Below are 27,781 nucleotides of genomic sequence, written 5' to 3'. Positions count from 1 at the left end.
TCATATGGGTCCCACATGGAACTTGGGTGCAGAATCCGGAGGTTTCCTCAAGGATTGCACATATGGTACCCATATAGATCTGCATATGGGCACCATATGGGTCCCTTATGGGCTTGTTACCTGGGTTGCTAACCGTTAACCGTTATCCGGATACCGCTAACGGTTAGCGCTAACCGATCGGGCGTTCTCACGCAGGTGCTAACGGTTAGCGCTAACGGTTAGCTCCCGATCCGAATACTAGGGCTCTCGTGAGAACCAGGCTAGTGTTAAAACATACGCAAACACGTGCGTTTGTGGGACAACACGTGTGTTTGTGAGGCGCGCGCGTATTCCTAGCGCTGTTCTGATTAGTCAGTTGTTAAGTTTGATTGACACTCCGGAAAGGTCTATTTGCTGGTAATCAAATAAGTGAAAACGAGCTCAACCAAACTGTTTTTTGTTTTTGTTTTTGTTTTTTTGTTTTTTTCAAGGTAAAGAAGATATAAGAGCAGCAAACCATCCTGTATTGAGCTATCAAAAATTTGAGTCCGGTCCAGCGTCGATATCATTCATCATCATATGCATCGTCCTTGGTCCGCTAAGGCGATCTTATCCTGACATGACCGAAATCGACACTGGCATCCATTATTTCCATATAGGCCTAGAAAACTGAGTTAGTCAGTACTAAGTGCATCAACTATTGGGGAAAAGTTGTTTTTATATCTTTGAGAGGCACTACTTTTTGCGTTCCAGCTTCTGTTAAATTTTATAACACTCATCTGACAACTGCAACAGTGCCTAGGGGTGGATTAAGCCCCGCAAGAAAGAGTGGTTTGCGAGTTGAGCTTGGATTGGTTGGAAGAGTCCTGGTGGTAGGGACGGCAAGGGGAAAATTCTCATAAACCTCTAGCACCTTTATTAATTTGAATTTGTATTTTACTATTTAGCATGCTAAATTTCGAATAAGCTTTAGAATACAAAACATTTTTTTACAACAATATAGAGGGAAAATTGGAAGGGGATGGGGGGGGGGTGGAGGCGGAGGCGTACGTCGGTCCTACGCTCTCCCTCTCTAAATTCACTGTGCCTACTGTTACATGTACTGTATTCATATAGGCCTACTATCACTAATTATAAGCAGTTTATCATCCACACACTGAGTTCATGAGATGCGTCATGTCATAAAACTGACCAACTCAGTTACTACTTTCACTGTGAAGGAAGAGAGACTATTATTCTCTATGTTTTCACATGCACCGCCTTGGACTTCCCCCTGTTATATGTGATGGAAATTTCCACCTTGAATCCGTGCGCCTGCGTCCGTGATTCAACCATTTGATACAGGGTTCTTTGCGCGATGCTACCGAGTTTTTTTTTTAACAATATACAATAATGTTTGATATTTTACTATATTTGACGTCAATTATGATTTTTACGTACTTAAGAAATCAACAAGTGTTATCTAGTCATTATTATATTGCCCCGTATCTTGCACTCGCTTTGTATAAAATACAACTGTCGTTAAATGGAACATTCCATTTTTATTATCAACATAAAAAGTGTGTGTGTGTGTGTGTGTGTGTAAACATTATCCGCAAAATACATCCATCAGCTGATCAATACGAAAGCTTTACTTTGACAATTAGTTAGTATTACTGTAAACATAATGTTTTCTGTTGTTAGATATAATGCGAATAGAGTATTTAGAATGCTGTTACTCAAAAGAATGCAGCCAGGCCTAAATAGATGCAAGAGCACTATTGTGGCTGATGCCAGACAATCTCTTGCCAGCAGAAGTTTGAATTCCACTGGTAGGTAGGCATCCCCCGCCCGGCGGTGCCCTGGCAGGGGGGTCACGATTTCTTTTGTTTTGTTTTTTCCCCTTCAATTGTATTTTTAATTAAAAGCTCACTGTTAATTATTATTATTATTATTGTTATTATTATTATTATTATTACATTATTAATTAGGTAACTAAAAAACCTACCTTTTAAGGGGCAATTAGGCCTAAACAATTTTAGAAATTAGAGAACAATTAAAAAAAAACGACGTTAATGAAAAAATAACCCCAAAAAAGTAGTCCGATTTAATGAAATTATTATTATTATTATTATTATTATTATGTAGTATAATGACAATGTTATTGTTAGTGTATGGCTCTGAATTTTTCAAAAGTGACTCTTTGTGTCACAAAAATGAGTGGTTGCATTTCAATCAAAAGGTGCGCGTCCACAGACAGATTCTATGTTTTGACCCAGACCCTAACTCATGCAATCCAGATGATAGGCTAGAAGTACAAACAAGCTTTTTTTTCATGTACTTAGATGTAACCCCCTTCTTGTCTAACTTAATTATACGCAATTAGTAGTAGAGCTCGCAGAGTATACTAGCGGAAAATTATTATACGAATGTTAGATTTTAATGCTTGAAAACATTTGAGTGCATTAAATCTTAAACCTAAAGTATAATCATTTTCCCTTAGTGTACGATGTATGCAGCTATACTAATTGCTTTATAAGTCAGTAGGCGTCTTTTAATGTTAGTTTTGGCTGGTTTTGATAATCAACTGTTGTAGCTGTAATCGGTTGCTATAGTGATATGATCAGTACTATGTGTGTGTACATTACATTTAACTATGCGGATGCTGATGTTCTGCCGTATGCCCTAACACACAGCTAGAGCAAGGTTACACCTCTCAGTAGGGATAAAATTAATAATTACATGTTGTGTGGAAGAACATGTTATGCAATTTGAATAGACTCGTCAAAGAAATAAACATTTCTTAAAGCATTTGAGAGAATACAGTAATCACTTTTTGGTCGGTGCAGACAGGTAAAATTGTGTGATGATTTCATATCTAGGTTAGGTTGATCTAGGCCTCGGCGGCCTCCTGTCTAGGCCTACATCTAATTTTGTTTCCTTGAGTCTTTAAAATAAGTCTAGAAATCCGGTATTCATATTATTGTTTAGTTTATTAGGGTCCATTGATTCAAGGAATTCCTTAATTTTTCTTACTTGATATTAAATTTAAAGTTTTTTTGGGTTCTAATCAGTCTTGTTTCATGAAAGTAATTTTTCAACCACTTTGCTTGCTCTATTAGAACAATTTTTTTTGTTACATTTTCAATGCACACAGTCAGACAACAGTAATTGTTGACAATTTATATAATCAGTACACTTTCGACTGTCATGAAAATCTCATATGTCCAAAAAATTATGTTATATGCATGCACCGAAGTGGGAAGGTCATGTTTTATGTTGTTTGTAACGATACAGTGTATTACATGATCATTCTAATATGACCACAACATAAGGATATCCTCTTTAATAACTTCACCAGAATACTTGGTCACGTAGCTTCAGATCCATTGGAGAGAATACAGTAATCACTTTTTGGTCGGTGCAGACAGGTAAAATCGTGTGATGATTTCATATCTACGTTAGGTTGATCTAGGCCTCAGCGGCCTCCTGTCTAGGCCTACATCTAATTTTGTTTCCTTGAGTCTTTAAAATAAGTCTAGAAATCCAGTATTCATATTATTGTTTAGTTTCTTTAGTTTATTAGGGTCCATTGATTCAAGGAATTCCTTAATTTTTCTTACTTGATATTAAATTTAAAGTAAACTTTTTTTGGGTTCTAATCAGTCAAGTTTTATGAAAGTAATTTTTCAACCACTTTGCTTGTTCTGGTAGAACAATTTTTTTCGTTACATTTTCAATGCACACAGTCAGACAACAGTAATTGTCTACAATTTATATAATCAGTACACTTTTGACTGTCATGAAAATCTCATATGTCCAAAAAATTATGTTATATGCATGCACTGAAGTGGGAAGTTCATGTTTTATGTTGTTTGTAACGATACAGTGTATTACATGATCATTCTAATATGACCACAACATAAGGAAATCCTCTTTAATAACTTCACCAGAATACTTTGTCACGTAGCTTCAGATCCATATGAATTTATATTTTCTTAGGCCTAAATAATAAATCCACACTTCAAATGTTTAACATATCATTGAGAATTTTGATTGACTATTAATCTCATATCCAAATTTCAGGAAATTACGTTTGATGCATGTGCCGACGTGGGAATTTTAACCTAATAATTTTAATATGTTAAGATAAGATAAACTTTATTGCTCCAAAATAGGAAATTCAGTAATGGCATTATTATAGGCTACAATTGATAGTAAAAAATATTAAAACAATGATAAAAAACAATCATTTTATGTTGTTTGTTAAATGGTCTTAAATAATATTACAGTCTAATATGACCACAACATATTGGAAGTCCATGCTTTAAATGTTTAGCATAATCTAGTACTGATAATTCTGATTGTTTTACACATGTTAGATCCAATTTTCAAAAAATTATGTTTTACATCGCACATCGCACAGTACATCATGCAGCCCATTTAATTACAGCTGTCCCTTTTTAATTAATACTTAGACAATGCAAACAAAGTATTGCGTTTAGGCCTATTTTGTCTGTATTTCTGTCTTTGAGGTAGGCAGCATTTCTGACAGAAAGAGTTGGAATTCACCACACCACCAGGCACTGCAATCACTTTATATTTTTATTAATATTTTATTTCTCACTCTGATCTTCGTCATTGTGAAGGCCTGGATCCGCGTCTGGTTATAAGCCGTTACTTCATCACTGCAACTTCCAATGTTGTTTTCATATCCCAAACAAACCATGCATTAATTTTTTATTAGTGCATGGTTTGCTTGGCCTTTTTTTTCAGTTTGTGTGCAAAAGGTCAAAACAATGTGTCGTGCACCGTGATGAATTAGTGGTTTTACACCGACCATTCAATGGCAGACACTCGCCCAATCGTTATTTGTTGACAAGTTACTGATAATTGAAAACATTACATAATTATGGAATATGTATATTAGAACCCATAGAAAGTCATAATTCAATATTATGTATTCTCTCAACAGCTTGAAGAATTTTTTTTTTCTTTGATGAACCCAAATATTTATTCAATGTACTGTAGTGTTGGCGTGAACTGCAGCAACAATCGGCACACACTCAGCTAATGTACAGACGCCCAGATGTAGGCCCCTGTTAAACTTATCCCTAAAGACAATTTTTATATTCAAGATTTTGAATCATCATCGAACAAACCGATTTTTACAACCGCCACCTCATCATTTTTGTTTTGTGTTTAGGTGAAAAAGACTGGGCAGCCAGAGCTACAAATACAGACTGGGAAAAAATACTAACTCCTGAACAGTACTTTGTGTGTCGAGAAGGTGGTACAGAAGAAGTAAGCTAGTTTCCGACACTGGTTTTAGTTTAAAATACCTTTAATTTATTTGACAAAAATTGTGAAAATGACATTATTATAAAGGATGATTTGGCAGCTAAAGATTATGTAAATAATATATATATGGTAGATGATGTTTTCATTTATTTGAAGATATCAATGTATTTCTGTATGACTGTACATTTTCTTTGATGTGAAGAGAGCTCCATTACTGATGCAGTATTTAGTAATATTCATCTATCCACATGATTTTAAATAGAAGTATAAAAGAATTATTGATATTATTGGGGTTTTTTTTAAACAGCCTTTTACAGGAATTAATTTTAGTAACTTTGAAGAAGGACTTTACAAGTGTGTTTGTTGTTCTGCTGTTCTATTCAGGTAAGTTATTTCACCTGAGGAAAGAAAAAAAAATATATTGTACTCCAAAAGAAAATGTTAATTATTACATTGGTGTAATGATGAGACCTAAAGTTTCTCTGGGCTACTACCCTGTGGGGTATGGGTCAAGATTTTCCCATCTGTTTTTAAGGGCATATCAGCATAACAGTTGTTAATCTTACTTTTGTATTTGTTATTTCCTCATATTAATATTTGATGTCTGAAATAACACTTAAATTTAATGCCACTGAAAATAATATAATTATTATAATTAACGTTGTACAAAACTAGTAAGTGTGTCTTGTACACATACATTATAATATTTTTATCTTTGTCCACATTATTGCATTTTCTGTCACACTGTGATTGGTCCATTTATGGGCATGATGTTGTTTTTATCTTAAGTTTAATTTAATAGTCATAGTAATTCTTTATTGTCCATTCATATAAAATAAAAATGCAACTTGAATTGCACAGTGTACAGTTACAAATTTTAACAACAAAGGCAAAAGCACAACACCAATAAAAGGCTACCTAAATTGAACAATAAGATTATTCTATAATGTAGGCCTATATAATATATATTCTATAATATATAATGGTTATGTACAAATTTAAATTCTTGATAGTTATCATCATCATTATAATTAGTAATACATTATTATTAAAATTTACATTTACAGTATTTAAATTACATGATTGAAGTAATGTTTCACAATTTTATAATATTGATTTGAAAATATAAAATGGACTTATTCTATTATAAAGGCCAACTCAGACAGCGTCGTACGACACAGCCCGACGCGATTTGTTGTCACGTCGGGTCTGTGTGAGTTAAACGCAGACGCGATGGTGTGCGTCGGGGGCAGTCGCGTCATAGAATATTAAACGTTTAATATTTCTCACGATGGCTTAAGACTGTCCCCGATGATAAATCGGGTCGGGCTGCGTCGGCCGACGCTGTCTGAGTTGGCCTTAAGAATACTTTATGTCGTATCATAAATAACTGCCATGGGCAAATCACAGGTATCTGTCACCCAAAACTTAATAATGTAAACAGAAAATTTACATACAAGAACAATATTAGTGAGTTACCCATATAAGGAGATAATGATGTCATCACATCCATATATGGGCATGATTATGTCATATTACACCCATATATGGGCAAATCACAGGTATTTGTCACACAAAACTTGATAATGTACACAGAACATTTACATACAAGATAACAATATTATAAGTTAATTACGCATATAGGGAGATAATGATGTTATGTCACACACGCCAATATATGAACATGATGATGTGATATCACACCCATACATACTGTTACACAGTGGTTATAGCATTTAGATAGTTATGTCTTAATGAGCTTTAGAATTATCTTTAATCATGATAAAATATGGTATAATTTTGGCGCAGCATGCTTAAAAAGTCAAGTAATGTATTATTTCTTGATATTAGCTCAGAAGCAAAGTATGATTCTGGTTATGGTTGGCCGTCATTTCACTGCGCAGAGGAAGAAGGATCATCAGTCAATGTGGTGAAGGTACCAGATGACTCATCAGGTGTTGCAGTCACTCAAGTTGTTTGTAGACATGTAAGTTAATGAAAATGTTATTAATGAACTTGTAGTCTGCTGAGAACTAAAATAACTGTTTAAGTGCACCACCTATTGGTGCATCTTCGTTGACGACCATAGAATACAGAAAGCTTGCTTTGAATTATTTGTGTAGTTTAAGTTCTGGAATTAAAGTTAATTACTTTTGACCTTACTTCTTGTTTTGAAATCATCCAAGAAGTAACAGAAAGTAAGAACAGAACTATGGATTGATTGTGCTTTCATACTGTTGAGCAGATAAAGCTATACCTGCCCATTCAGCCCCCTAATGACTCTGGTTTTCAATATCGCTATCCCTCTTATTGATATTCAAAACCCAACAGCCTTTTCCTTTAATCAGTACTTTGAGTTACAGAAAAACATGTTATTTTGTCTGAAATATATTCCCATACCGTAGTAAACAATTTCAATCAAGTATAATTTATTAATATAATCATTGTATTATTATGGTATGGTATTATTTATAATATAAGACCAGTTGTAGCTGAATAATCTGTAAATTAGTAATTAGACAAATCTGAAACATGGATCTGAAATTTGAGTTATAAACTGGAGCCAAGATGGTACTTTGTGGTGCACCTGTATAAATAGAAGCCTACTTTTAGCTATACAGTAGTTAATAGTAGATTGCACCTTTTAATTCAATACCCCTCTAATTGAAATTCCAAGACCCCTCTATTCTGAGACCCCTCTAAATTCAGACCACTTTTTTAAAAGAACCAAATAACAATCTTCAATCACTATGCTGTGTCGTTCAACACAAAGCTAACCCTCTAATTTGAGACCAAACCCTGAGACCACCCCAAAGGTGGTCTCGAATTGGAGGGTGAGCGGTAGTAGAAGTAAATGAGATCAGACTGTTTGCTACCTAAGGTTTTGCAATTATCTCTTTCATTTGCAGTGTGAATCACAGCTTGGACATGTGTTGCAAGACCCGAACAACTCATCAAAGGAGTGCTATTGCGTCAACAGTACAGCTCTTCATTTTGAAGCAAAATAAGAACTGTTTCATTTGCAGTGTGAATCACAGCTTGGACATTTTGCAAGACTCAAACAAGTCAAAGGAGTGCTATATCGTCAGGAGTACAGCTCTTTAGTTTGAACCAAAATAAGAACTTTTTATTCAAGTTTAGCTTGCTACATTTTGCTGAGGCTTTAAAAGTATTTTATATAGTATTTAAGAGATTATTCAAAAACAAATTGTGCTTAGATAAAACAACCCCAGCACTGGGTTAGTCCATCATTTGCAATATTTAATTACTCTGTTAGTATAGCCTAAATCTAAGCTACTTACTGAAATACTAAGACACACACTCTGTCTAATCATATGTTGAGCAGCTGATGTAGAAAAATGAAATACTGGTAGATACAGTAATAGACACAGGTCAGTTTCAAATTTCACTGAATTCTCCAACATGTTTTAAATTGACTGTGTTAACACAACACTAATTGGAAATTTTAGAAATCATAACGAAAAGTAGTAAAGTACAAGCTAATTAACAACATGTACAATATTCACCATTCCTGGAACCTACCAAATCCCAATTTGAAGCCAGATAGGGGGTTTCAAGTGTAGGAGATAATTTTGTATTATATTGTACATTTTGTAAAATTTGTTTATTCATGTAGATTTTATTCATATGTAGATACAATTTTTTATTTGGTGGAAAAATCAACAGTAGACCGAGTGGCAAATGTGAATGTACACATATACACATGGTCCGGAGTAACAAGGACATTTACATTAGATCCTGGGATCCACACTGCAGCGCCCCTACGGTGGTCTTTACTCCGGGAGACAATCCCTTACTCCTTCACAAATGTGTATCGAGAGGTTTTCTTTCATACACACGTGCTATTTTTGCACACGGGACTACAGCGTAAAGCTCTGTCCATGCTACCAAATTTTATGTGACAAATTTGTGTGATAGGCTTATGCCCATATATTGACACAGTCACACTACTACACCCAAATATGGGCATTTTGCAGGTATTTTTTAAATAAAAATTTAATAGTGTGTACAAAGCACAGAGATTATTAAAGCTAAGTTAAACCGACAGGTTACAAACTTAGTCGCTCTCGCATTCTCTCCAATCCCTATTCCAATGGGGGTGTGAGGGTTATGTGGGAGCATTTGCAATTTAAGCTAAGAGGTGCTAACTTCAGAAAGGTGGTATGAGGTTTACTACTTTAGTGTAATGTTTTTCCTCAACAGATTTTCATGGGGAGGGGGAGGCATAAGGATTTTTAAAGGGGAAGTGTTTATTGCATCCAACAACCTTCTTGTTCCACTGTGATGCATTTCATATTACAGTTATGTATTAATTACTGTACTAATGTAGTGCTGTTCAGTACATGTTGTGCTAGCTGCAAGTGAATTCACTATATAGCGTACTATTCACTTTTCTTTAGAGTGCTTTTGCCTACAAAAATTGATGAGCATTTAAAACTGCACAACTCAGATGTATAGTATTTTGTAAAAACAGATGATCAGACTGTCCTGCAGCACAGTCACTACACTTTACAGTAGTTTAATTACACTTTAATTAAAAGTGGCACGCACAGAATTTGTGCATTTGAAGCTACTGTATTGGCAATATACAAATTGTATACCAGTACTTACATAAGTTATTAATTTATACATTTTTTTAAAGTTGATTTTCATATAATAAATACTGAATGAGGTTTACCCTACTGCTAAAATGTGGTTTACAGTACAGCAATTGCTTTTTTGAAATTGGCAATCAGTTGTACAAAGTTAAGGCCAAATAAAATCAATTGTTAGTTTCACGTCAGGGAAGTTTTTTTTTTATGAGGGTATTTGCTATTTTACCATCCTATATACTAGTGGTGGACTGGTAAATCATAATTTGTTTTTTATAAACTAAGTAAAATGAATATTTGTAATTTATTATTTAATTTACAGTATGTGTCCACCTTTGCTTAGGCATTGTCAATCTTTCAGATACAAGTCATTTTTGGAAAAATGATGGGTTTTTGGTTTTTTTTTAATAGCAAATAGTTATTCTTTTATGAAGCTCCAAAATTTGATGAGATTGGAAACTACTGTACTAGCAATTATTTTTATTTGGCCTAATTATGAGTTGCATGTATTCTGATCTGTGTTTTTCTGTATACAGTACAACAAACAGTATGTATAATATTATGCTCCCTAACGAAGAATGTTGATGCATTGACATTTGCTAAATAAACAGACGTTTGACATATACTAAGAATTTGTCATTTTATTTAAAGTCGTGCTACAGAAAGTATGTAAAATACTATAACACTTTTTTAGAAGCAAAAAAATTTCAGACCATCAGTGGTGGATACAGGAATTTGAAGAGGAGCCCAGAAAGTAAATTTTACCAAACAAGGATTCAGATCACCTTGGGCCCACCATGGTTGGAGCTTGATAAAAAAGTTCGTCTGGCACTTTTAGATGGTCGGAAATGGCACTCTCTGAATCGTCGATGCCTTCACAAAATCATGATTTTGTATTGCTTGTCATATCAAATACAAAATACAGATGATGTAATGGCTCTGCTAGTAGTATCCATGACTAATTGTTTTATGCAGCTCTGTGACAGTAGGGGTGAATGTAAAAGCACATGATTTATCAGGTTTTTTGCAAACACAAAACTCTAGTACCATATTCCATCCAGCTTCTTTCAATAGATCCATCCATTCCTTATATAATTTTTTCGCTTACAGTATTGAGTATGGTTACCACACAATGAGGTTTTCACAAACACTCTAGAACCATAATATTCTAACCAGATTGTTCAGTTTTTTAATGAGATTTTTTCCATTCAGTACTTGGTACAGGAGGTTTGTTGCAAACAATATTTCAAGATCATATTTCTAAACAGCCTGATCATTTTTTTTTTAATGATATTCATACATACATAATTTTATTTGTTTATTGATCACTTTGTCGCAAACACTCCATGACCATTATTCTACCAGCTTGTTCAGTTTTGTAAATGAGATTTATGCATAATTCTCAATCATCAAATCAAAGATGCAAGCATACTGTCAATGTTCTTTACAATCATTTCTGAACATCCTGCGTTAATTCTGCAGTAGGTGATTTAACTGCTCTTCTATTTTGTATAAAGCGATGTATCCTTGAACCAACCAGTATTGTTGCATACCCAGTTAACATAAGCATTCCTACGGTGAATGATTTGTATCCAACATCAGCAACACGTCTACCAAGATTCATCTTGATAATTATCTTTAATAGATATTCAAGTCAGAGAAACTTCTGAAAAAAGAACCACAACCTATCTATTAGTAATACTGTACTGTATTTAAAAATAGGTACAGTACTGTAAATACAGTATAGTGAGTTTGTAGTCAATACAGTACAGTACTGTAATTTATTAAATGATGTTTTTGTAGGGTAAAATATTTCTACTGAAATCTGATGATGCAAAACACCATAATCTTACATATTCGTCATCTCTTTCACTGCTTTGAGGCTATTTTTTGCATTAGGCACTTTAGGGCACATAGAAAAATTTGTTAGATTATCACACCCACATACATCAACAATTTGGGAAATACAGTACTGTATTGATTTAGCAATTAAAGACATTTCTTGCCACATCATTCATTTCAACAGCATTTTAACCAGTTTTTATACAATATTCTTGTCAAAGCCTTATCATTTTTTTTTTAATGATATTCATACATACATAATTTTATTTGTTTATTGATCACTTTGTCGCAAACACTCCATGACCATTATTCTACCAGCTTGTTCAGTTTTGTAAATGAGATTTATGCATAATTCTCAATCATCAAATCAAAGATGCAAGCATACTGTCAATGTTCTTTACAATCATTTCTGAACATCCTGCGTTAATTCTGCAGTAGGTGATTTAACTGCTCTTCTATTTTGTATAAAGCGATGTATCCTTGAACCAACCAGTATTGTTGCATACCCAGTTAACATAAGCATTCCTACGGTGAATGATTTGTATCCAACATCAGCAACACGTCTACCAAGATTCATCTTGATAATTATCTTTAATAGATATTCAAGTCTGAGAAACTTCTGAAAAAAGAACCACAACCTATCTATTAGTAATACTGTACAGTACTGTATTTAAAAATAGGTACTGTAAATACAATATAGTGAGTTTGTAGTCAATACAGTACAGTACTGTAATTTATTAAATGATGTTTTGGTAGGGTAAAATATTTCTACTAAAATCTGATGATGCAAAACACCATAATCTTACATATTCATCATCTCTTTCACTGCTTTGAGGCTATTTTTTGCATTAGGCACTTCAGGGCACATAGAAAAATTTGTTAGATTATCACTCCCACCTACATCAACAATTTGGGAAATACAGTACTGTATTGATGTAGCAATTAAAGACATTTCTTGCCACATCCATTTATTTCAACAGCATTTTAACCAGTTTTTATACAAAATTCAAGTTGTCAAATAAAAACAGTCCCTCCCTCATTGATTAAACCAAAAGCAACATTCTATTGTATCGATTAAAAAAAAGAAACCTCCCACCCTCATCACTTTTTCTTTTAAAAAAAAGTGATATCTAATAATTTTTTCTACCGTATGTTCCCTTACAAAAGTATTTTTTCAAATTTTTATTTATCAAATGCAGTATATAACCACAGAATTCAAATAATTATGAATGTGATATGTGCTATCAAATTTTGGTCGACAAAATAGTTTAAATACATGAAAAAAACAAAAAACAAAATCAAATGCTATTGGTAGAATCATTTTCAAGATGATTATACCAAACTGGTAAATCAAGGCGGATCCGGAGAGCAGAGGTGACAGAACTACTGTATGAAAGAGCACACCAGCAAACAAGGGGGATGATCTGGAAAAAATGGTGTCATGAATTCCTACTTGACTTATTTCCGAGCGGTAAAGAAATAACTAGGAATCCCTCTTTGACATATACATTATAAACACAGCTCACAATGTTGTAACACAACTCTCAAATAAACTTTTATTCTGTATAAACTCTAACGAGAATCCGGTATCAAAATAACACAACATTCACATACTGTAAACTGTGTTTCAAGAAGAGCTCCAGAAAGATAAAACTATCAGCTTTATAACATAACTCCAGAGCATTCAAGAGTACAGTATTTGCCTATGGTAATTTATTACAGTGGACATGTTTGATGACTATGCTATGAAGAAGCACTGGTAAGATATCATTTTGTAGTTCTACTCAAGACGAGTACAGTACTAAAGTAAGAATAGATTATATATTTATGGCTCTGACACTACTCACTATACTCGAGAGACTGTAATACTATAGCGCTCCATCGTTATAGTTTTGATGCCTCTATCATAATGAATATATAGCAAGTTTGTCTTTAATTAATATTATATAAATTATAATTAATTTTAGATTAACATTATTATCAAATATAATTAAAGATTTGCATAAAAAAGAAGTAGCCTAGAGGCCCATATGTATTATGTTTAAAATACAAAAGGTAGACCTTACACCAAAATTTGGGTACTACTCCAACCAAGTCACATAGTTAACAACCGTTTATAGACCTACTTTAATAGTAATACACTACTTAGATAGGCTTTTCTTTTTCCATCTTGATTTCAGAGGTCAAAAACATTTTCCAATATTTTTTCTCAATCATATAGTGGTGTAGACTAGACTTTTAAGAACATTTTGCTGGAAAAATCTTTTGGATACGACACCCCGTTATGGAGTTATAATTTTTTAAATAGCATGTCAGAAAATCAGCCCAAAAGCTTATCTTATTTTTGTTGGTTACGCACCGCTGATTCGCAATGTTTTGTCATTACTTCAAGATGTCTACCGATTCGTGAAAAAGGCCTGGCCTGTATTCAGGCCTGCAATAAAAGAGGCTTGGGCCTAGCCTAGGTAATAGTACAGCCCTGAGCAGTAGCTGGCCGAGGCCCTACCTACTACTCTATGAGGCGGCCTAGTAAGTACTAGGCCTAGTAGTAGTAGTATAGCTACACATGTGATGATTTGAGGTTCATCATGTGACCAAGAGAGGTCTAGGAGAGGACCATTTGTCCGCCGTTTACAAGGAATCATCATGCGAAATAAATTTCATATTAATTTACCACAAGATTTTGCTTAAATAAAGCCCAGATACTGTCAAAACAATTTCAAGTCACATCAAAAATCCATCGCGAGCTGAATGCTGAGCAGTGAGAAATTCAAATTGCTGCACTGCGTGATGCGTGGGCAGATCCGATAAAAAGAGATACCTTAAAAAATGACGGTCTTTCGACCTGAACTAAAATCTAACATTGAGATTTAACGTATTACTTTTTATGTATTAATACGTATCGTCTTTAAATCAGTGTTTTTCGGTATTAATTTAGAAATATTTTTTTTTATATCATTAAAACAAGGTAAAATGCAGTACATGTAAAAAAGGGTTTGAATTTGTTTTCATGAAGATCACCGTGCAGAAGATCTGATATAAAATTCAATGACTTTCTGTTTATGCATGCGCTGGGTATTTTATTTCGGTCACAGTAAAGTTTAGGTCTCTCTAACGACGTAAATAGGCTGTTTTATAACTACTTGATTGATAGCTGTTTAATTAACATGACTGAGCGATACAGCTTTTCATTAACTACATTCAGGTTAGTATTTATAAAGTTAAAATCTAGCTCTTGTATATTATAAAAGCTATATTCAGGCCTAGCTAGCACTGTAGCAGGCACGGCACACATTACTACTAGGGCTAGGCCGGGCCTAGGCGTATATTCGTCCAGGCCTAGGCCTAATCTACGTAGCTTGCCTAGACCTGGGTGGCCTAATGCCCTGAAAAAAAAAGATATTTGTGCCTCCGACCGTGAAATTTGTCTAGATGAAATGCCTCTAGCACCAAATGTTATCTCACACAATAGCCCTGTCAGGAAAAATTTGGTCCGGGGCCAAAATCGGACCGATGTTGGCTTTAAAATTACCTGCCAACTATATAGATTCGTCCACATAAGCCAAGATCGGTCCGGCGTCTATTTAATATAACTTGTATTTTTATAACGTTGTTCATATTTTTTTGTAATCAAATGATAGATAAATATCTTATCTCTCATTATATATAGCCTAATTACTGTATGTTTTAGTTTGTTATTGTATATGTGAAATCATAGATAGGTGAAATCAAGGTGAAAATTAAGTAAAGCTTCGCGCCCAATTGTGTTCTTCCGCTTTAGTTTATTTTTCACCTTGTTTTGTTTTGGTTTGTGTGTGCTAAACGCCGCGACAAAGTACATGCATTAAATTTCCGAGAATGCTGAACCCTTTATTTCATGTATTAGAACATCTACCTGTATTGTATGACCTAATACCCCACACAATAATACTGTACGGAATATTTTTAACTAATAAATGATGCACGCTGTGTGTATCGCCTAGGCCTGGGAAATGCATGATCTGGTGGTTTGATAAAACAATTCATTAAAAGCTTAGCGAATCATTCTGTCACTGCAAAAGATTTTGCAAGTGTGGGAGAAGCATACTTTCCAACTCCACGGAAGAAACAATCATACCCTATGAGCAGCAGACGAGTTACAAATGAAGTGGCCAGGCCGACGCGGACCAATTTTATCCAAGCGGGACCGGTTTTAGCGGCTAAAATCAATCTGGAGGACCGATTTTAGTAGTCCGGCGGACCGATCGCAGCCGCGTGCACTTTTTGCATCCCTGGATCTCATCCCATCTCATCTGTACAGGCTACTCACAACCCCAGGTCCCCATTATGCCATGCTTTGCTGTTTCACGACAAGCCCCTACCCATGCCATGTAGGCCTATGCCTATGGTGTGCCGCTAAGATTTGTGTCTTCACTCAATTTTCGTTTTTTTTTACTAGTTTTCTTGCTTGCATTTCAGTCCATCAGGTAAGCTTGTGCAGATTGAGTATGCACTTAATGCTGTCGCTGCAGGAGCACCTTCAGTTGGTATCAAAGCATCAAATGGTGTCGTCATAGCAACAGAGAAAAAGCAGAAATCGATTCTTTACGATGAACATAGCATTAATAAAGTAGAAATGATTACAAAGAATATTGGCATGGTTTATAGTGGAATGGGTCCTGATTACCGGTAAATCATTTTTTGTTAACTTTGAAAATCATTATTCCATAGTTACCAACCTAAAAGATTTGAAATGCGTAACTACAGTACACCAGTTGGCTGTGGGGGAGGGGGTAACTGGAGTCCAGGGGCGGAGCCCCGGTACGAGTCCAGGCTTTAGGCATAATCAATGCACCTCTCAGATTCAACCATGTGCTTGTTTGGCTGAATTGTCTTGGTTGGAAAAGAGATATTTTCTCGGCAATTTGATTCTGGAATGATAACGAAAGCCTGTTACCGTTTTCATTAATAAAACCAATTTCTTCTAATTTTAAATAGATTTCCCCCTGAATTCGTGATAATTCGTTATCACGCATAGACTTGTGCTAAGTGCGGGACAAATTTATGATCACGCATGTGTTTCTACAAAATTCGTGTTTCATCCAAAATCACTTTAAAATGTTGGACCCTCCTGCACAATGCGATACGGTTGGTAACTATGATTATTCTATATAAATAGTTACTTGTAGAGTTTATTTGCAGATCATCATCTTAATTATAAACTCATCCATCATTATTTAACATTGTTGTTGGTGTTTATTTTATTAAATTATTTTAATGTTATGCAGTGGCTATTGTTACACCAATCTTAAACAAATTCATAATTCTGATTGGATGTTATGCTACTGTGTGTGGATTGGATTAGGACAATAAAATCCAATCAGAATTTGGAATTTGTTTTAAGACTGGTCTAAAAATAGATACTCCCTAAGTTTTATTGCATAATTTCTATTACCACTACTGAATAATATTAAATCTGTTGTTGCTTTCAAGTGGTGATATATTGTGTAATCACAAGATTGACCAAGATTAAATAATATCATCAGTAACTTTTAACAAAAATTTATTTTTTTAAAGTATAAAAAGGGTGAAAAGATTCCAAATGTTAATATATCTGCCTCTGTGATGAAGTATTATTGCAGCTGTTAATCTCATACTGTTCATGTACATACAGTACGTATGTATAATTGTATGTTAGTACTGTATGTTTGTATGTGTATGTATGAATGAATTAGTGAACTTAACAGTGTGAAAATGGAAGCCTAGCACACACTTCATCGGCCAAAAATGCATCAACAGTCCACGTACCATCAGTTATTCCGAGCGTGTTTCTTAAAATTGCATCAGCTCTCTACAGTCAATGCAGTGGGCACTGCAGGACCTTGTTTTATTTTGAGTTCAACGCTTCAATTTATTTACTGTTCTTTTAATTTAGAGTATTGGTGAGAAGAGCACGGAAGCTGGCTCAACAGTACTTTATGGTTTATCAAGAACAAATACCGACAGCTCAACTCGTACACAAAGTGGCATCAGTCATGCAAGAGTACACACAATCAGGGTAATTAATTTAATTACTGTATTTATTAAATAATATATAAATAAAATAATATTCAATATATCGGTTTTATATTAATATTATCTTTTTGTTCATTTTGTTTATCTTCGGGATTGAATTTTAATCATACCAGATTTTTAATTTTTTCTGTAAAACTGATTAGTGCAAACCATGTTTATGTGGTGTTTGATTTCATGGTCATCGTTACAAATTTACTAATGATGATAATAAATAATAATAGCAACAATAATAATGAATTTGGGATTTTTTTTCATGTGTTTCTGGCTGATCATTATGCCACGTGTTTTATTCACACAGATTTCAATAAATTAGTTTTTTTCTTGAATGTGATTTACAATCCAATTTTTGTATTGAAATAAAAATTGTTCTGTATAGCCAGCCTGATCCACTGACCCACCATTTTTTTTTCCTTGCCTCTGTGTTTTTTGATAGTGCTTGTTGTTAGGTGGCAAAACCATTAGAGTGACTGTGAGTCATGATCTTGCTGACCACTGTTTAACAGTGGTTTCAAATTGCAAGAAAGCAATGCAATGGTTTTGGTTCTCTGCACTATCAGTTTTTGTGTCTTTCCTATATTTGGCTAATTTTAGGATACTAGTCTGTTCTTTTTTGTTTGTTTTTTTAATCTGTTTTCTGCTTTTTCATTACGTTCAACTTGCCTTTTGTTTACTTGGACCTGGCGCTTAGAGACCTTGTTTATTGGCATTTATTATTTATAAATCTACCATTATTATTATACAAAAAAGCTTAATCTGAAAATAAGATTATTCAAGGTCAGAGACCTACAGGAAAATTAATAAACATCTTAAAAAGTTGGGTTTTTTTTCTACAGCATATGCTAATATTATGTATCACATCCCGTATCATTGCTGTTTTTTTTTTTAATAACAAAGTGACATTAAAATCTTGTTTTGTCAACAGTGGTGTGAGGCCATTTGGTGTGTCTTTGCTGGTAGCCGGATGGGACGATGATGATCATAAACCTTTCCTTTTCCAATGTGATCCGTCAGGAGCATACTTCCCATGGAAAGCAACAGCAATGGGAAAGAATTTTGTCAATGGCAAAACTTTCCTTGAAAAGCGTTACAATGAAGATCTCGAATTGGATGATGCAGTGCACACAGCTATTCTCACACTTAAGGTAATTTTTTTAGTTCATAAATATAGTGGGAGTGGTTGGTGCAGTGATTGCGTTTCAGTCTCTCAAATTTGAGGTCAGAAGTTAAAACCTTCGCTGTGCATTTCAGTTGTTGCCTTGGTGAAGGCACATTACCTACATTTGTCATTAGAAATTCCTATATTATTTGTATTAATTTTAAAATTTCACATTTTTTCTCTCAAAGAACAAATTGCATGTAAATTTCATAAAAGGTAAAGGTAGGAGAATAACTCAAAACCCATAGCATCACTGTGCTGAATTTTGTGTGGGCATGGCCTGTGATTACTGTAGTAGTCATGAATAAGTGCTTAGTAGATTCATGTTCACATCATCCCATAATGACCAGGGCTGGTGTGAACCAAAACATCAGGGTAACCCCCAAAGGTTTTTTTAATAATTGCATGTTTTTATTTTGTGTAAGGGGTACACACCAACAGAAGTTGTTTTCTTCTGTGTGCGCTGTGGCCACTTCTGTTGTATTTTGAGAGTAAGGCGAGAGACTTTTTTTTATACCTTGTTTAGCGAACCCGCCGAATGCAGATTTTGATGATTTTGAATTAAATTTAAAATTTTATTTTTGGGCCAATTAGTGCACCTGCCTCAACGAAAAAATGGAAATTTCTAAAAAAAAAATAAAAGTTTTTCTTAGTTTTTATTACACCCTCCGATGCCTTGAAATCTCCAAAGTTAAGAATGTATATTTCTTCCTAATTTTATAATTTGAAGCATTTAACCATCCCATTTTACATTTTTCTCCTCCATCTGGGTTTTTTGGCAAAACTATTTGCTAAATAAGAAAACAAATTTTATTTTTATTCCGCCTCCTTCGATGATCTTTTTAAAAAAAAATAAGTACGCGAAAAAAGGAATAAAAAAGTCTCGCCTAACACATAAATGTTTAATGAATTGAATCGAATAAAGTGCACACAAGAAGTCAGATGTGTGCATTGCACTTCAAGTTTGAAGCCCTTGTCCGAGAAAATTGGTTATACAGTAACAACTAATTCCTCTCGAACCAGCGCCATTGATAAAGCTGTTGTTAGCGGCAACCTGTCTTACCACATAAATACTTGTCCGGCTCAAAAGAACACAATTATCGTGGAATGTGAAAATGTGAAATAAACAAAAAACAATAAACCCAAAAACTAATTCCTCCATGAACCAATAAATAACCATAGAACCATCTTTTTACACATTAGTGTACTGGAAGTGAAAAATGATTTTTAAGTATATCAGTATATAATTATATATAATTTTATTATTTTAGAAAGAAGTTATATGCACATGTTTTATATCAGTGTTACAGTATAATGCAGTCATACAACTATTAGTTATAAGTAAATTTATATTGCTATAATTGTTGTTCATATGAGGTCGACTAGGATAAAATCTATGCATCTACATTTTTTACCTCAGAACCAATATTACATTCTTTTTTTTTGTAGGAGAGTTTTGAAGGCCAAATGACAGAGGATAACATTGAGATTGGAATTTGTAATGATGGTGGTTTCAGACGTTTACCTCCAGCTGAAGTTAGAGACTACCTAGCGTCGATAGCTTAGAAAAATAAAGACACAAATGTTAGTTTTATATTAAGTTTAAAAAACACAAAATTCACTCCACAAACTTGATTGTTAATGCTATGAAAAATCGAGGATAAAATTGTTAGTTACAGATTGAATATTGTAAATGGTATGGAGGCCATTTAGTACTTTCTTAATTATGACTCACTATGACAAAACCCTACTTTTGTAATCTTTTAAAAAACCAAAATTGAGTTGGGTTGTTTGCCATCCAATTTTCCTACCTTAGCATATGTTCTGTAGTTTTGTGAATATCATTACATGATGAATGGCCCCTTATTCATCATGATTGAGCAGATATTGACGTTAGGGTGGGGGAAAAGGCTACTGACAATTTGAGATGGTTTGAATTAACACTTACCTTAGCCCAATCATAAAAATTCTGACACTAAAAGTCCTTACCAGTGTGGGTCATTTAATAATATCTGTGAAATGCTACAATAATGTATGTATTACAAACAGCACAACCATTTAATCCTCACATTTTAAACCTCGTATTTACTAAATCAGTTGCATAATGAAATAAATGTTTTCTACATCTTGGCTTGATGGTACAAAACCATCAAGACACGAAGAAAAGGCATGATGTTTTATTTATATAAATCTTTTTTGTTTACATTCTCTTTAAATTTGAAAACATAAGTACTTTACTGTACCATAACATTTTCTTTGAATACTGAAAGTCTACCATATTTCTGTGGATCTTTGTTAGTTAGCAATTTGAGACTTGGATTTTGTAATGTATTAAAATTCAGTTGCTCTTAGAGATTGTTCCAGTAGTGTTTATTACATTTCGACGTTAATGTTTGCTCCAACTGATTGTTTTACTATACTTCCAAGACCCTAGGCGACGGGACTGGTGAGAAGCCGCAGTGGTGCCAGGATTTCCCCGACAAGGGGTCTGAGGTCCTCGACGTGGTGGTGATGTCCCTATGGAAACAAAGTGGGCGTGGTCGGACGTTGCTCAAAATCTCTCGAATGTATTGCTCAAAAAATGACAATTTAGGGGTTGCAAAGGCTTTGAGTCTACTATATGTAGAAAAGACATATACTGTGCTCCCCTCACCTCACAGAAACCTAATCCAAATTTCTTTTTTTATTTTCATCTAGGACCAATACACATACACTGTCTTTAATGCCTTTATATGAACAATTTACAGTACTATTATTTATTATTTATTTGAAGCATTTGTTATTCAATTCTTGTTTCAATTAACAATTGATCAACTCAATGTCTCTTAGGCTTTTACTACTTTTCAACATAGTGTATGTAATATACCATCCACATCCTCAACATATAGCCCCTTGTACAGTAGGAGAAGCGCGACTAACATCCGCTACCAAGAAATTACCATGTGGAAAACAGATTCAGAAAGGAATATCATTTTTGTGCCAACATCCAATAAGCTTTATTACAGTACAGTAGTAATAATTGAATTCAAAATGTATTTATTTAGGCCTAACATTAGGAAGTTTGGACATCACAAGTCCTACTACATTCAGACTTCATGCTGGTAGGGGGAATTCCCCTACCAAAATATGAGTTGGTCATTTGACATCTCAGTGGGTTAATTCACAGAAACATAATCATAAAGTTAAAAAATGTTTTGAGTGAGATTTTTTTCATATCAAGTGAGAGTAGGTAAAAATGGATCATCACTGTGGTTAAACATAATACTGTAAAATTGTTATGGATGTGACCACACTTACAAGTGTATATATGCATAAATGTACAAATTGGTTGGTCTTTTTTCCTTGTTTTACAGTACATTTTAGTTATTCTGAATCCATTGTAATTTTTTTTTTCAAATTTGTACAGTATTATTTTTTACCTACTCAAAAATCAATTATTGGTCATCTAATCCCCTAGAATGTGTGATGATTTTCCTGATTATGATGATGTTGATGTTTTTCTTTATGTCAATTGTTTCTCATGCTTCATGATATAGCCCAAAGGGAAAAAACTAATGCGAGTGGAGAGACAGAAGAAAGAAGCATAGATTTTTTTAAAAGTTGTACAATTTTATTGTATACAAATAAGAAACTGAATGGTCCTGTATTTACAGCTATATTAAAATTCATGAATTTATACATAGTCCTACATATTACAAACAGTAATGGATAATTCTTGTAAGATAAAACACTACAAAAAAGCTGAGTAAAATTAACTTAATTTAAATCATTCATTACTATACTAATACACATGAGATACACTGGACATAATGAATAATCTTAAAAACATGGCGACATCCCCGTAAAAAAAGGAAGATCAACATAAATGCTGTACTACATTCTTATTTGAAATAAAAGTTATGAAATAAGATTCATTCCATTAGCCTCTCCAATAACATTTTTTGAGGGAAAAAAAGTTGTTATATTAAGCAGACTAGGTCTATCTCTCAATCCAATTTCATCATCATTTGATCCCTTAAATTTTTTTGTGATAAACATTGCTGTAGATGGGTCTGAACCTATGGTTCGCGACCCAAAAGTGGGTCACCAAACTTTTGTCTTAGGTCGCAAGCAGTTTCCAAAAAACTTTAAAATGGCTGATGTTAGTCTTTAATAGATCTGACGACTTGAAAACAGTATTTTAGATGTACCCTCTTTAGAACAATATTTTATTATATGCTGACAATGAATATCTTTTTATAACATAATTGTGTAAATCTAAACAATAAGTAATAAGAAAACTTAATAATGAAATGCTGTCATCCCTACCTATGACAATAGCATTTTTCCAATAAGTTTCAAATGGGTACCTATGCAAATACAAACAATAATGCAGCTAAAAAGCCACTCTCCATGGAGTTTGCAAAAAAGCTGATAATACAGTATATTTTCGAGATTTTGGGTCAATGAGGCTTGGGCCACACAAAGTAATTTTTTATTTACTCTTGTCTCTTATTTTATTGCAAGGTTTCAAATATTAAGAGTCTCATTTTACCTCTGTGACGATAATCAAAGGCGGATTCAAAGCTAGGGCAGCCGCCCAAGTCCCTAAATTTTTCAAAATAACAAATAATAATTGAAAAAAATGAAAATCGTATTAGAATTTAAATCAAAAGGTGCCATTTCGGCCATCTAAAGGTGCCATAATCATAGAATTTCTTACCTCAGCCCAAAACCATGGTTGGGCTGAGGTTGGGTACACCCTCTACCTGTAAAAGTGCCTCCCTTGGGCCAACTCTGTTATGAATTTCTAAATCGAGCACTGACAATAGAAAAGGAAAATCGGTGTGATATGGTACCAATGTCTAGTTGTTGTTTTTAAAACATGATCATAACATATGGGCAACAGAAGCTTTTTAGGCCTATGCAAGGGGGATGAAACCTATGTAGCACAGGATCAATGCACCATTAAAAAAAATATACAGTAGTTAGATGGTCAGCCTCGCACCTTAAAATGTTGAAAAACTGTAGGGTAGTGTGGTACTCAGCCCTGGCAGTCATGACCAGTTACTGTGACTAGTTTTAGGCTACCTCATGATTGTATCATCATTCCTGATGATGACATAATTAATGTCAAAATATTGATTCCCGCAATGATGGCGTTTCTTTCAATACAGTACTTGAATTATGTATTATACTTTCTCATGATTTTATGTCACAAAGTTGAGGTGTAAGCATAGAGTGAACCCACAGCATTATAGGCCTATGAAAGTACATAAAAGGTCCCTTACAGTATCTTGAGCAATATTACAACATTAATATTAATACTTCAAAATTCCTAGAATTATCTCTAGGAATGTTGGATTTACTACAGCATCAGGCAAGACTTTTTGTCCCTCAAACAATGGAGTATAAAAATAAAATTCTTTACAGTATTATGAAAGAATTGCCATCTCTATTTCCATAACACCAACAATATGTCAAAAAGAGGTTTCAATATACGTTCTATATTTGAAATTACATGAAATAACATTAAGAGGAAAATGATGATAATACAAGAAACAGCTACTTTCTTTATATCAGATAATGACTCAAGTTCAGACAGAGTGGCATTGAAATCATATAATGCAATCAGTATTATTATGATAATAACAAAACACGCAAAGATAGAAGACCTCTGTGTATTATGTCTTTCCTGTATGATATCAGAAAGTGAAACATTATATATTACACCAATAAAAAATGAGACAATCAAACAAATAAACAGTGCACAAATTACTTTTTTTTCTTTAGAAAAGGAATTCATATAAGGGTAAACATTTAGCAATATATATGTAATGGTCAAGATCACAACTGTACCACATGCGTATAGCCAATACATTAGTGGCACTTTTATTTCTGGGTAAATATTCAGCAATGTAAATGCAGTGATCGAGATCACTACTATACCACATGCGATTAGCCAATACATTAGGAGACATTTTCTTCCTGGAAAAAAATTAAAAAGTTACAAGTAAATTCAACGTTTTCTTTTTAATTTTTGTAAAATAAATGAATGATTGTGTGCTAACATTGAATACAATTACAGGGGGTGGATCTGGGTTCAACTTTGGGGGGGGGGGTCAAAATGTTTTTTTTAAAAAAACCCAAAAAGAAAGTGGGGTCCGGGGGTCCTCCCCCGTGAAAATTTTTATTCCTAGATGGCGGGAAATTACCTTTCCCGACTTCTGGGGTGTATTTTAATGACTTACACAATTTCTTTAAAATTCAGGATTTTCCCCCTCTTGAAAACAGTCAGGTAAACTTTCTCATTCTTATTACCATAAATAGGCCTATTATGTGTGTATATACATACATAAAAAAAATTGAGTAGTTGCATACGTGTTCTTTTTTCCATGAATTAATTGAGTCCTCCCTGGGAAAATTTTGATTCCTAGATGGCAAGAAATTAGTTTTCAAACTTCTAATTTTCCCATTGTAACAAAAACCAAAAGGTAGGTGTAGAATTTTTTTTTTTTTTTTTTGCGCACAAGGAAGGAGCCCCCTGACCCCCCCAAATCCGCCAATGCAATTATCATTTATTACAGCATTGTCAATTTCAGTTTCAGAAATTATATTGTGAATATTGCAACAACTGATTATCATTTTATTTGGCTCTTAAAATTCTATTGAAATGTAATGGATAACATGCATGTATATTAAATGTAAATGTAATTATGAATGAAGATGATGACTATGTTAATGAGATCATAATAATAACTCTTTAGAACGGATAAAGATGGACACAAAAATATTCCTTAACAGACCTAACTATCAATGGCCATTAAACTTGAGGAGCCAAGAAATCAGATTCTAATTAATACCCAACGCTAGCCGAGTTTGATCCAGGGTCTACTGCACAAGAAGCAGGAATAATACCTTTCCAAAAATCTCAGCTCATTGATCATCATGGTGATAATGATGATTGATGATAATGATTATTGTGTACAAAAATAATCATTAATTAATACAAAAAATATAAATTACAGTTGAAAAATAACAAAATTACCTCCACCACCTACTCCTGTATCTGCTTCTAACACAACTGCTGAAATAAGATATTTCAGTTCGTTACTGTAATCACTTTTTATTTTTTGAAATACATTAATAACATTTTAATTCCTTATGGCTTTACTATTTTTATGTCTTTTTAAAAATAACAATCTACAAAAACTGCAAGAAAGTCATGTCTTGTTACAGTTTTACTTGTCACAAAAACCAAACAATTCCTCCACACAAGCAGAAGAATTATTATTGGGAGCCACATAACATTAGCATTAAACCACACCAAAGTTGAAGATTATCCTGTTTCAATTACTCAGATGTCTCTATTTCTTTTTTTTTCAGAAAATTGTTTACCGAAAAAGCATTGATATCAACAGTACTACAATGTAGTACACATACCAGAGTTTAATGATATATAGTTGTATATTATGTGCCTACCTCTGCCTGCTTCTGCCGGGGCATCTGTTTCTGAAATTTGGAAATGAAAGATTGTAATGACCAATAAAATACCATACAGTAATGTTTATAGTCATCATCTAAATCTCTGATCATGTAGTAGTGTTATATTTGACCTGATTTTAATAAAAGCAGAAATAATGGACATTTATTCATAAATAGATCTAGAACCGAATATTTTTTTCAGTTTTTTTTTTATATGATATGCTAACTTAAATTTTTAAATACCTTTTTATGAAAATTGTTAGGCTCACAAGCAATTTGGCCTTTCGGTCACGATTTATGACCGATTTTACTTAATTTATTTTGTCAATAAAAGTGAATTGTATACATATAACAAAGAAATGGAATTTTAAATAACAAGGCAAAGAGGAAATAATTTCAAATAATTATAGAAAATAAATAAATTATAATATTTGATTATTTTTTCCAAATAAACAAAACCTATAATTAATTTAAAGGAACAGTATAAAACAAGTCTTGAAGTTTTGCATAGCGAATTGGTAAACCATGTGGTATGAGATGCAAATCTCGCTTGCTTTATTATCTAAATCTTTCTATACTCTGGATGGTTCATTTATCCAAAAATATTATATTTTACATCATGAATAAATTTCCCCATACGAATAACAATGAAACAGTACTGGGTTTGGTCTACAGGAGCTTGTGCTTCCATCAGATCATTCCATTCTTAGAAGAGGTCTTAATGGAGAAAGCTATAGGCCTAGTAGCCTAGGTCTAAACATAACTCTGTCTATATAAAATCAATTATCAGGTTGGAAAATGTTAATCCTATTATAGCACAGGAGTGACACTATGTAGACCTTTCAATTAATGCACCTTGACCTCTGATGATTAGTGCCTAAACATTTTCACAAAAACATGATGCAATAATGACAAAATGATTATTATTATTATTGTTTATTTCCGGTAAATATTTCCGCCACTCCGATTTTCTTTCTTATTCTTCTTTCTTCCTATGCTTCTTCCATATGTGGCAAAGACAAGCCAAACCAGTCACTCGTCGCAAAAATCGATTTTCAGTTATTAATACAGGGTTAAAGAGTACAATAAGAGCTATAAAATGGTAAAAATATCATTCAAATCCGACATGAAGTTACAAGCATTTAAAGCATACAGCTGTTTAAAGAACATTATATGAGAAATCAGCCTTCAAAGTTTATGATTTCAGGCATTTCTCATGCAGAAGCTATCATAAAATCTTTAAAAAGTGTTGTTTTAACATTGAAATTGGGAAAAATATCAGCACAGCATGATGTAAAGATACATAAACCTCAGTTTAGTGAAATAAAATAGATTTTTAAAAATTTTACATTCTAGCATGTTTTTGCTATTTTCTCTGAAACACAATTTGCAA

At 33.6% G+C, this 27,781-nt stretch overlaps 3 protein-coding genes and 1 long non-coding RNA gene across 5 annotated transcripts in view; 2 read left to right on the top strand and 2 right to left on the bottom strand.

The window, feature by feature from the left end:
* Positions 1–1,562: 1,562 nt before the first annotated feature.
* On the top strand, positions 1,563–9,523 carry LOC117112880 (methionine-R-sulfoxide reductase B2, mitochondrial-like). The gene is made up of 5 exons (XM_033256090.1): positions 1,563–1,790; positions 5,165–5,262; positions 5,567–5,643; positions 7,111–7,246; positions 8,169–9,523. The coding sequence occupies exons 1-5, from the start codon at positions 1,646–1,648 to the stop codon at positions 8,265–8,267; spliced, it is 555 nt and encodes a 184-aa protein (XP_033111981.1). The 5' UTR covers positions 1,563–1,645; the 3' UTR covers positions 8,268–9,523.
* A 546-nt stretch (positions 9,524–10,069) lies between these two features.
* On the bottom strand, positions 10,070–14,540 carry LOC117112881. The gene is made up of 2 exons (XR_004446105.1): positions 14,389–14,540; positions 10,070–11,538 (listed from the first exon to the last, which is right to left on the bottom strand). It is a non-coding gene; the product is annotated as an uncharacterized LOC117112881 (long non-coding RNA).
* Positions 14,541–14,760: 220 nt separating this feature from the next.
* On the top strand, positions 14,761–21,209 carry LOC117112879 (proteasome subunit alpha type-2). Its single transcript, XM_033256089.1, has 5 exons — positions 14,761–14,919; positions 16,173–16,382; positions 17,629–17,751; positions 18,691–18,910; positions 20,374–21,209. The coding sequence occupies exons 1-5, from the start codon at positions 14,882–14,884 to the stop codon at positions 20,488–20,490; spliced, it is 708 nt and encodes a 235-aa protein (XP_033111980.1). The 5' UTR covers positions 14,761–14,881; the 3' UTR covers positions 20,491–21,209.
* Positions 21,210–22,502: 1,293 nt separating this feature from the next.
* The window catches only part of LOC117112909, a 26,543-nt gene continuing 21,264 nt past the window's right edge, over positions 22,503–27,781 (bottom strand). For both annotated transcript variants that reach the window (XM_033256126.1, XM_033256127.1), the window contains 3 exons: positions 26,386–26,415; positions 25,952–25,990; positions 22,503–24,891 (listed from right to left, as the gene is read on the bottom strand). In XM_033256126.1, coding sequence (XP_033112017.1) covers positions 24,359–24,891; positions 25,952–25,990; positions 26,386–26,415 — 602 coding nt within the window. In that variant the 3' untranslated portion in view covers positions 22,503–24,358. The remainder of the gene's footprint in view (positions 24,892–25,951; positions 25,991–26,385; positions 26,416–27,781) is intronic.

Source organism: Anneissia japonica, unplaced genomic scaffold (assembly GCF_011630105.1).
Source record: "Anneissia japonica isolate Jap-2015-1 unplaced genomic scaffold, ASM1163010v1 scaffold287713_len945575_cov184, whole genome shotgun sequence".
Classification (NCBI taxonomy): domain Eukaryota; kingdom Metazoa; phylum Echinodermata; class Crinoidea; order Comatulida; family Comatulidae; genus Anneissia; species Anneissia japonica.
The sequence above is the reverse complement of the archived record's forward strand: the minus strand, read 5'-3'. Positions and strand labels throughout refer to the sequence as shown.

What these genes read in the sequence shown, in the direction of transcription:
- LOC117112880 (XM_033256090.1), top strand. Translation starts at nt 1,646, where the DNA reads ATGTTTTCTGTTGTTAGATATAATGCGAATAGAGTATTTAGAATGCTG. An exon ending in CAGAAGTTTGAATTCCACTG is followed by an intron (nt 1,791 to 5,164) that starts GTAGGTAGGCAT and finishes TTTTGTGTTTAG; the next exon opens with GTGAAAAAGACTGGGCAGCC. An exon ending in CTCAAGTTGTTTGTAGACAT is followed by an intron (nt 7,247 to 8,168) that starts GTAAGTTAATGA and finishes TTTCATTTGCAG; the next exon opens with TGTGAATCACAGCTTGGACA.
- LOC117112879 (XM_033256089.1), top strand. Translation starts at nt 14,882, where the DNA reads ATGACTGAGCGATACAGCTTTTCATTAACTACATTCAG. An exon ending in GGAATGGGTCCTGATTACCG is followed by an intron (nt 16,383 to 17,628) that starts GTAAATCATTTT and finishes CTTTTAATTTAG; the next exon opens with AGTATTGGTGAGAAGAGCAC. An exon ending in CAGCTATTCTCACACTTAAG is followed by an intron (nt 18,911 to 20,373) that starts GTAATTTTTTTA and finishes TTTTTTTTGTAG; the next exon opens with GAGAGTTTTGAAGGCCAAAT.